Raw genomic sequence first — 9631 nt, forward strand, 5'->3', positions numbered from 1 at the left:
CATTCACACCCCCCACCCCATGTTTTTTTTTTATTTTGATTTGTCAATAGAGATATAATGAATTTATGGAGAGATTTGATTTTATAATTCTTTACATACTTTGTTCTTTTAGTTTTTTTTTTAATATAATTTTTTTCAATTATATATCTAACAGATTTTAAAATATCATTTTGTTTTATTCAATTTGTAACTAAGTGGTTATAAGAGATGAACTAGGTATCACATACTCATGTTTGCTTTTATTTGTTATATTACGTTTTTCGAAAGTGAATTTGATTAATTTTCAAAGTTAAATTAGATTTTATTAATTTGATATTTTAAATAAAAAATTTAGATATTCAAAAACTATATAAAGATATTATAAATTGCAACTTTTTACATATCAATACGATGAAAAAATACATCATAAAATTTTAGTAAAATTTTTTATTGTTTGACTCTATAAAAGGAAACCATGACAAATAAAAGCAGACGGAGGGAGTAGTTACAATTTTTTTTAAAATTTACTTATGCCTTTATAGAGTATACACATACATTTGTCAATATTGTTTGATGATCAATTTTTGTATTAAAATAATTCAAATCATGATATGGTATTCCCATATGATACCATATCATGGCTTTTGGAGAATATGGTATCACATCTAATGATATGCAATAATGAGATGGAATCAGCGTAATATCATATGTCCAAACGCTGATTCCATCTCACGATACCATATCGTGATATATATGGTATCACTGGCCAAACGCCTACTTAAAATAGAGTATACATATAAGTATATATAGTGATTTGAGTGTAATAAAATCAAACAATAATTAAGGCCACACACACACACACAAACACACACACATATATATATATATATATATATATTGTGACTTGTGAGGATATATATTTATAATATATATGATCAATTATATTTCTAGAAAGCTAGTCTATTAAGGCCTTGTAAAAGCTTCTTTCTATTTTGTTTACTCCTTTCTTATGGCTTTAGCTTTAAACCTGCAAAAGTGCTTTGTTAGAGCCTCTACCAAGAGGGCTCCATAACACATGGAGAAAAGTCTTTTGTTTACCAAACCTACAAATTATAAAAATTATTTGATAGCAAACAAGTATGTTCATCAACATCATCATATTCATTTGATAAACATGCAAAACCCTAATTATCATGAGAATTCATCATCATCAAGAAGTGAATCACCGGAAGGCATTGAGCCTGTTTCCGATGCCAAGTGGGCTCCTAAGCTTCTCCATGAGTGTGCTACCGCGATTTCTAATAAGGATTCAACAAAGATCCATCACTTGTTATGGATGTTGAATGAACTTGCTTCTCCCTATGGTGATTGCAATCAAAAATTGGCATTTTATTTCTTACAAGCCCTTTTTTGTAAGGCTACGGATACTGGCTTAAGGTGTTACAAAACCCTAACTTCAGCAGCTGAAAAAAGCAAATCATTTGATTCATCTAGGAAATTGATCTTAAAGTTTCAAGAGGTAAGTCCATGGACAACTTTTGGTCATGTTGCATCAAATGGTGCAATATTAGAAGCATTAGATGGAGAGAATAAGCTTCATATAATTGATATAAGTAACACTTTTTGTACACAATGGCCTACTTTGCTTGAAGCCTTAGCTACACGAAACGATGAAACGCCACATCTTAAGCTCACGGTTGTGGTCATGGAGAGCACCCTAGTGAAGTCTCATGTTATGAAAGAAGTAGCACAAAGGATGGAGAAATTTGCTAGGTTAATGGGAGTGCCTTTTGAGTTTAATGTTATAAGTGGATTGAACCATTTGAAAGAACTCACAAAAGAGAGTTTGAATATAAAAGAAGAGGAAGCATTGGCTGTGAATTGCATTGGAGCATTGAGAAGAGTTGAAGTAGATGAAAGGGGAGCCTTTATAAGAATGATTCAATCACTTAACCCTAAAGTTGTGACAATAGTAGAACATGAGGCTGATTTTTCTAGCACAAGGAATGACTTTGTTAAGTGCTTTGAAGAATGTCTTAGGTTCTACACATTGTATTTTGAGATGCTTGATGAAAGCTTTCCAACAACAAGCAACGAAAGGCTAGTGATCGAAAGGGAATGTTCTAAATGCATAGTTAAGGTTTTGGCTTGTGATAGTGAGATTGGTGATGATCAAGGATATAGTGAAAGAAGAGAAAGAGGAAATCAATGGTGTGAAAGACTTAAGGAATGGTTTACCCCATTTACACTAAATGATGATGCTGTTGATGATGTTAAGGCTTTGCTCAAGAGGTATAAAGCTGGATGGTCACTTGTCCTACCACAAGCAAATCAAGAGTCACCTGGAATTTACTTGACATGGAGAGAAGAACAAGTGGTATGGGCTTCCTCATGGAAACCCCAGGAAAAATCAATGGAGGTAGAGACATGATCAATGAAGATTCATATAGCTGAACAAGACGTGTGTGATGATTATATTACTGAAGATTCATATAGTTGAACTGGACGTGCATGGGATTAAAGCATAGTAATCATATATTGTCATATGCTTATTTAGCTTACAACAAGCTAAAGCTTGATAGCATTTAGTTTTTTTTTCTCTATATTTTGGGAGCCAACAACATAGATAAGCAAGAGGTTGATCTTTTTTTGCTTTAATTTGTTTTCTTTTCCTTTTCAAGTCTTCTTTTCTTATGGATCTTGCAAACATATAGGACTAGTATTACTAGATTATATTGTTAATTTAATTTGTATTATAATGCTTTGTGTTTGGGAGTTTGTATTGCTTTTTATTCGTTTGCTTATTTTTTTTCTCAGTTTCTTCTAATTGTTTGAAAGTGTTTGCATGGGTGTACACTTTTTTCAAATTATGAGTTTCTTTTTCATTGGATCTTTTTGCTAATTAGAAAAAAAGTGTTTGCCATTTTGCATACCAATCCTTTACAATTAGCCTTGGTGGGGGGACCTCTCCCACTATTAATATAGTAATAAAATTGGAGGTTGTTTTCCCCTTTTCTTATTGGCACTACTTGTTATTACAAAATAGATTTAGATTCCCCTTTTTAAGACTAGAATATAATAGATGGAAACAAGAAAGAAAAAAAATCTAACTATTACTCCTTTTTCTCGAATGACCATTAGCGTCCGTTTGGATTGACTGATTTTACGCGTACATTTTCAAGTTAAAATAGTTTTAAAATATCTTATATTATTTGGATAAATTTTAAAAAAAATTGTTTATAAGCATTTAATTTTGATCTAAATCACAAGAATATATCAAAATTCATTAATTAAAATTTCTAACTTATGATTGATAAGCCAAAAATCATACTTGAACTTCTTATAAATTCTAATGCATTGGAAAAATAAATATGTTTTTCTTTTTTTAGAAAAATATTTGGGGTAGAGGGACGGAAACTAGGGACATGATAGATATTATAAGATGGAGAAAAAAAACTCTCACCAATAATATGAAAATTTAGATAATCAATCAACTAACCTAGCCCGTAAGGAAAAAGGGAAAATGTATGCTAACCTCAATGAATGATTTTTCTAGGAAGATCTATCTTTTTATTATTTCTTTTTCATTTTTAATTAAAGGAAAATAAATATAATATAAGATAAAGATAAAGAAGAAGATAGTGAATAAAGGAGGACATAAAAAGAGGAAAATAGAAAAGGACCCATGAGGCATGAGGTGAAATTGGTGGCAAGCATAAACATACCAACTTGATCCCATAATTGCCTTTATGTCTAGTGATATGAATAGCATAAATTTGATTGTTTTTTCATATTACGTACAATAGCCTCATGCCAACATCAGTTAGTGGCAAACCACTTTTATTGATTTAGATAAGACTTCTACTTAAACTTTGCTCATTTTTATTTATTTTACTCTTTACTTACAGCTCTCCTCCTATGCCTCGATTTCAAACCATAACTTAATGAAAAATTAGGAATATTAAAGATACAAAATCAGTCTTAAATAACTAAATTATTTATTAAGGAATAATCAAATGAACTAACACATGTGAAAATATAACCCCTAGGACCTGAAAGTCATGTACCAAAACTCTAACAAGATTCATAAGTTTAACAGAAAATCAACTAAAGAACTAGTCTAGTCCGAATAGAATGGACTGTACAAAAAGAGATGTCAAGGCAACTCAGAAGAACTAGCTCACCATTGAATTTGAAATAGTCACTGATCTTCTAAAAGATGTCTGTCAATAGCCGCCGGAAGATGCCCTGTACACAATAAAAATAAGAGGAAGTGCAGTATCAGTACACAACCACCGTGTAGTGGTAGGATCACACAGCTATCCCACTAAGTGAAACATATATAAATCAAAACAACAATATAACCAAATAACATATATACCGAATATCAACAACATTGATTAACACCATCTTCATAGCATAAGAAAACCACACCACAACCACTCTTAAAGTTCACTTGTACAATGCATGAATGGAGTCTCACTCTCGCACTCACACTAAGTAGAACTCTTTGAGAAGTCATAAGTCATAGTTCATAAACAATAAATACAATTATCACAAGTAGTTGATCCTCTCATGGAACTCAATGCAATGGTCCTCTCATGGAACCGAAACTCAAACTGTTAGTGCACCGGCGTGGTACCCGATCCCAATTAGCTTGCTGAACGTGGCAATTCGATCCCATAGTTTGCTGAAACGTGGCAACCCGATTCAATATTTATGCCGGAACTTGGCAATCCGATCCCATCAACGCACCACAATCACATACCTGTGTACATCATCAAGATCATACAGCAAGAGGTGATTCATGACTTACAATTATTTGTTCATACTCATTTACATAGTGTGTGATTAATAATGCAACATTCGCATACATACATGCATTATAATGAAGCAATAACAAACATAAATCACAACTATCACCTACCTCGAACCCAAGTATATCATCAAGGTCATACAACAAGAGGTGATTCATGACTTACAATTATTTGTTCATACTCATTTGCATAGTGATGCAACATTCACATACAAACATGCATTATAATGAAGCAATAACAAACATATATCACACCAACATGAAATCACAACCATCACCTACCTCGAATCCAAGCTTGAATCTCCTAAGACACTTGAATCTTCCCCTTTCGGATTCTTTCTGCTTATTTTAGGTCTATAACAATTAATATACACAAGAATCAACAATCAAAGGTCTAATTATTCGGAATATAACAAATTCGATAACCCTAGACCAATCCAATATCTCAATACCCAAATTAGGATTTTTTTCACTATAATTCTTAGATCAAAACCCATCCCCATCGATAATAACCTAAGAAAATAGGTTCTACGGATCGAAAAATAAATCGGAGATGTTAAAACCTTACATTTAGCCTTAAGAATGGGGAAAAATGTCAAGAACTCGTCTAGGGTCGCCTCCTTAGCCCTAAAAGTCAAAAAAATATCAAATATGATCGTTTAGGGTTTATTAGTGATTTTACGTCGCGTTTGGACCTCTACAGCGGATCCATCCCGCTCCAGCGGCGCCACTCCGGCGCCGATAATCCCGCTCCAGCAGCCTCAATGGAGACATAATGTACCCATTCACAAAAAGATCATTTTCAGGACTTCTATTCACCCGAACTCGATTTTGTAAATTGGTACGACTTCCTTATCGTCTTAGCTATCCACTCATGTAATAAAATTCACAATTAGATCTCTCATTCATTTTTAGATTTCCCTACACCTTAATGCCTCCAATTTCATCCAAATCTGGACTAGATTTGGAAATTCCAAGTTACTATCAAAAGGTTTTATGCTTTTCCATAACGACGGAATCAGGTCATTACAATAGATGTGACCTTTCTGAAAGATTGTAACTTTTCCAAAGGATTGTGTCCTTTTTGATAAGGCACAATAAAGCACTTACACACTACTATAAGTTGTCTATAAATAGAGAGCTTCTTCTTATTTTTCAACAAGGAAAAAATCAATTTTCGAGACTTCTTCTTCTACTATTAAATCTAGTATTCTAAGTGTACAATATTGCCATTGAGTGGTTCCCTGACACCTTGATTTTAGGTAGAGATACCCCGGTGATTAAGTTCGTTCTATCTTGGGAGAATATATTTCATTAACCACGGTACTTGAAGGAATAATTTTTTCTTAAGAGGACACTGTGCATTCAGTGGGCTTGATTTTCTTCTTTAAGAAAAATATTTTATATTTTGTTTTTAATCTGTTTCTGATTCTATTTTCTCTACTAGTTTTAATTTTCTAGTTTTGAAAATACTCTTTAAACTTTGTTGTATCTTACCAAATTCTTCAAAGTTTTGTTATAAGTATCTTAAGTATGCAGGATGAACGGCAATCTTAAGGAAATACCATTGGTATTTCTTGCATTCTAGTGATTGAAGGAAACAAATCACGAAAGTAGGAGATTAATGCACTGCCTCTTCAGAATATGGTGCCTTTTTTAGCAAGGTTGAAGTGGGAATGTACTAGAAGAAGTGAAGGTATTTGGGTTAAATATTACACCATGTAACCTTCTTATTATTTATTTAAGGAGGAAAATAATTTCTAAAAGTTAACAGTGTTGTTATTTATATATCATGTATGTCTTTGGAAAAAAGATCTGCAACTCATATGTTTTTGAATGAATTTTTCTTGGCGAATAAGGTTGTCTTTAAAACACTTTAGTTTGCAAAATAAGAGATGCACATTTTTGTTTGTTAAAATAATATGTCAAAATGTAATAGTTGGAAGACTATTTGAAAAAGAAAATTATTTCTATGTGATAATCTAAGAATATATTTTATTCTGTATGGAGGAAAAAAGAATTTTGTAGTTTTATACTCCGAGTGAAATTTGATTGTGTCTGATTTTCGTAGACTAAAAACTTTTATAGTTTTCTAAACTCTGGATAAATTACAATATGCAATTGGTTTGAAGAATTTGAAAACTTCACCTAATAAGTCAGTGTTGTACTTTTGATTTTCTACAAATTTCATTGTTAAATAGAAAAAAATTGTACAAAAAGTACTTTCATATTTATTGTTAGTATTCAAAATACTAAGTGATATGTCTAACTGTGATAGAAAAGAATCAGTGACTTAAAGTGTGTGATTTGGTGCCTACAACAGGTGTCTCTGTGGAATGAGTTTTGACACTATGTAAAGATTTTCAAAGAGAAATTAAACACTATAATTCTTTTGTAGAATAATATTTCCAAAAGAGGTTTCATGCCGCCAATGACATTTTGATAGTCTGGGAAAATATGTGAAAATATTATTTTCAACCATTTGAAAAATATTTTTGAGATTATATTTAAAATGTGGGGTTTCTTTGCTTATGACAAAGATAAAATTAGACTTAGTGCCTAATTTAAATTTGGAGCTCAAGATATGAAATTCGATGACACTTTTATAGTATGTTAGACCCTCAAAAATTTTGGAGTATGTTTGAGTTTGTGGTCATTGAATTTCTTTTTTTTAGTATATGATATGACTATTATGAAACTACCAAATTATATGTATACTTGTTCAAAATGATTATGTTCTTTTATGAAAAATGTGATTTAAAATGTTGTGATTTTTCATCAAAAGATATGCCTATTAAATATAACTATTTGTATAGACATGAATATTGGTGAATAGTCATTTGCCAGGTTTTGAAAGAAAATTATTTGAATTTTATTTCCTTTACTGGACCTGATGAAACTTTGTTCATGGGTAGTTCTATTACAATCAAATTGAAAATTACGGAAAGTTTCTCCCGAAAAGCTTATTTGACAAGGTGTTGACTCTAAATAATATTTGTATCACAGAAAAGTGTAAAAAATAGGAACAAAATATTTGTGAGAAAAAGCTACCTCACATAGAGCTTTTCAAACTTAATAATTTTTTATTTTGTTCTTACTTGGTTGAATCAATCTGTTTGTGACATGAACACTTGGGACATGTCAATTACAAAATCTTGTAAGGAAAATTGATCAACTTATAAGTTTTGTTTAACTTTGAGTGCAATAAATAAAAATGTCAAGTTTGTGTGGAATCTAAGTATGCTGAGAATTCATATAAATCTGTTGAAAGGAATTACAATACCTTAGAGTTGATTTACACTGACATTGTGCGATATGAAGTCAATACCATCTCGTGTATCTCATAACTTTTATCAACAATTGCATTCAATACATTTATATCTATTAGTTAAATGGTAAGGATGAAACAATAGAAACGTCTAGGGAATATAATATTGAAATTGAAAATCAGTTGGGAAAAAGATAAGAAGTGATAGGGATGGAGATTATAAATCTCATTTACAGAAATATGCTTGGAAATTGGATTATCCATCAAAATACTGTCCTATTCACCTCCATCAAATGGAATTACAGAATGAGAAAAACTGAACTTTGAAGGAAATGATGACAACATTACTTTACCACAAAATTTTGTGGAAAAGCTATCCTTACATCAAAAGAGAACAACAAAATTTTTTGTTCGTTCAAGATACAATCTATCCATATGAGAAATATAAAGGAAGGAAATTCAACTTGAAATATTTTAAAGTGTGGGGTGTCTAGACAAAGTCCAAGTTCCTTTCTTAAAAGGATTAAAAAGGACCTTAGAACTGTCGACTGTAAAATTAAACTTGAGTAGTCTAGTGAAAGGTCTAAAAGACCTTGAGAAGAACAAAAGGAGAATGTACTTAACAAAGAGATTCAAACGTGTTGTAAATGTTAAAGCACATCTACTACATTTGAATTTAATTTTGTAACATTTTCTATGTCTTATATAGACTCATTTTTTTTGGAAAGATGATGATAATAGTGAGATTGGTTCAATCTTGAGAAATCTTATTGGAAGTTGATTGATCTTCCTCCAGAAAATAAACCTTTAGATTAAAGTGAATCTTCAGAAGGAAAATAAAAGTTGATGAAACTGTTGACAAATATAAATCAAGACTTTTTGTCAAAAGTTCTGGACAAAAACAAGGTCTTGATTTTATCGACACATACTCGTCAGTAACTAGAATTATATTCATTCGGATGTTAATATTATTAGTCTTAGGAGTCTGAGAATCTGGAGTCTAACCTTCAACACGAGTTTGTGAGGCATCAGAGGTGACAAGCAAAGTTCTCGCTTGAGTCATCCCCTATAGAAGTCCTAACATACGAGCCAAGGTATCTTGAAGCACTGAGGCAAAATAATAGTGGGTGGAGCCTGAGCTGGTCCATTTCCCTTGATACGATCCTGCACATCCCCCTAAATAACATCTAAATCACGAGGTATTGTCCTATTATGACCCTTGGTAGCTATTGGTACTTTGCATTCCACAGGTCTTGCAATACGAACCATACCCCGACCTTGACCTCGCCCTCTACCTTTACCTCGGGCAGTGCTCCCAGAAGCAGGCATATGAATAATCTTCTGTTCACCACTTACACGTGTACGAGTCCTTACCATCTGAGAGGCTAAAATATCAAATTAGAATTTCAACAAGGTCAAGTGTACACTATAAGGAATGAAAGAATAAAATTTTCCCCAATGTCCTATAGCCTCTCGAAGATAGGTATGGACATCATCATACTGATCCACAATACTCTACTAGACATTTCTCTTGTACTCGTTAGACCGATGAACTTAAGGTTCTTAGT

At 32.0% G+C, this 9631-nt stretch overlaps 1 protein-coding gene across 1 annotated transcript; it reads left to right on the plus strand.

Annotated features, from left to right (window-relative positions):
- The first annotated feature begins 921 nt into the window (after positions 1–921).
- LOC107027115 (protein SHORT-ROOT-like) lies at positions 922–2783 on the plus strand. Its single transcript, XM_015228290.2, has one exon. The coding sequence runs from the start codon at positions 1055–1057 to the stop codon at positions 2408–2410; it is 1356 nt and encodes a 451-aa protein (XP_015083776.1). The 5' UTR covers positions 922–1054; the 3' UTR covers positions 2411–2783.
- The last annotated feature ends 6848 nt before the right edge of the window (positions 2784–9631 follow it).

The sequence above is a fragment of the Solanum pennellii genome, chromosome 8, assembly GCF_001406875.1.
Source record: "Solanum pennellii chromosome 8, SPENNV200".
In the NCBI taxonomy this organism is placed as follows: domain Eukaryota; kingdom Viridiplantae; phylum Streptophyta; class Magnoliopsida; order Solanales; family Solanaceae; genus Solanum; species Solanum pennellii.

Bases quoted from the DNA above. Each gene is read 5' to 3' on its own strand.
- LOC107027115 (XM_015228290.2), top strand. From the start codon at position 1,055: ATGGAGAAAAGTCTTTTGTTTACCAAACCTACAAATTATAAAAATTAT.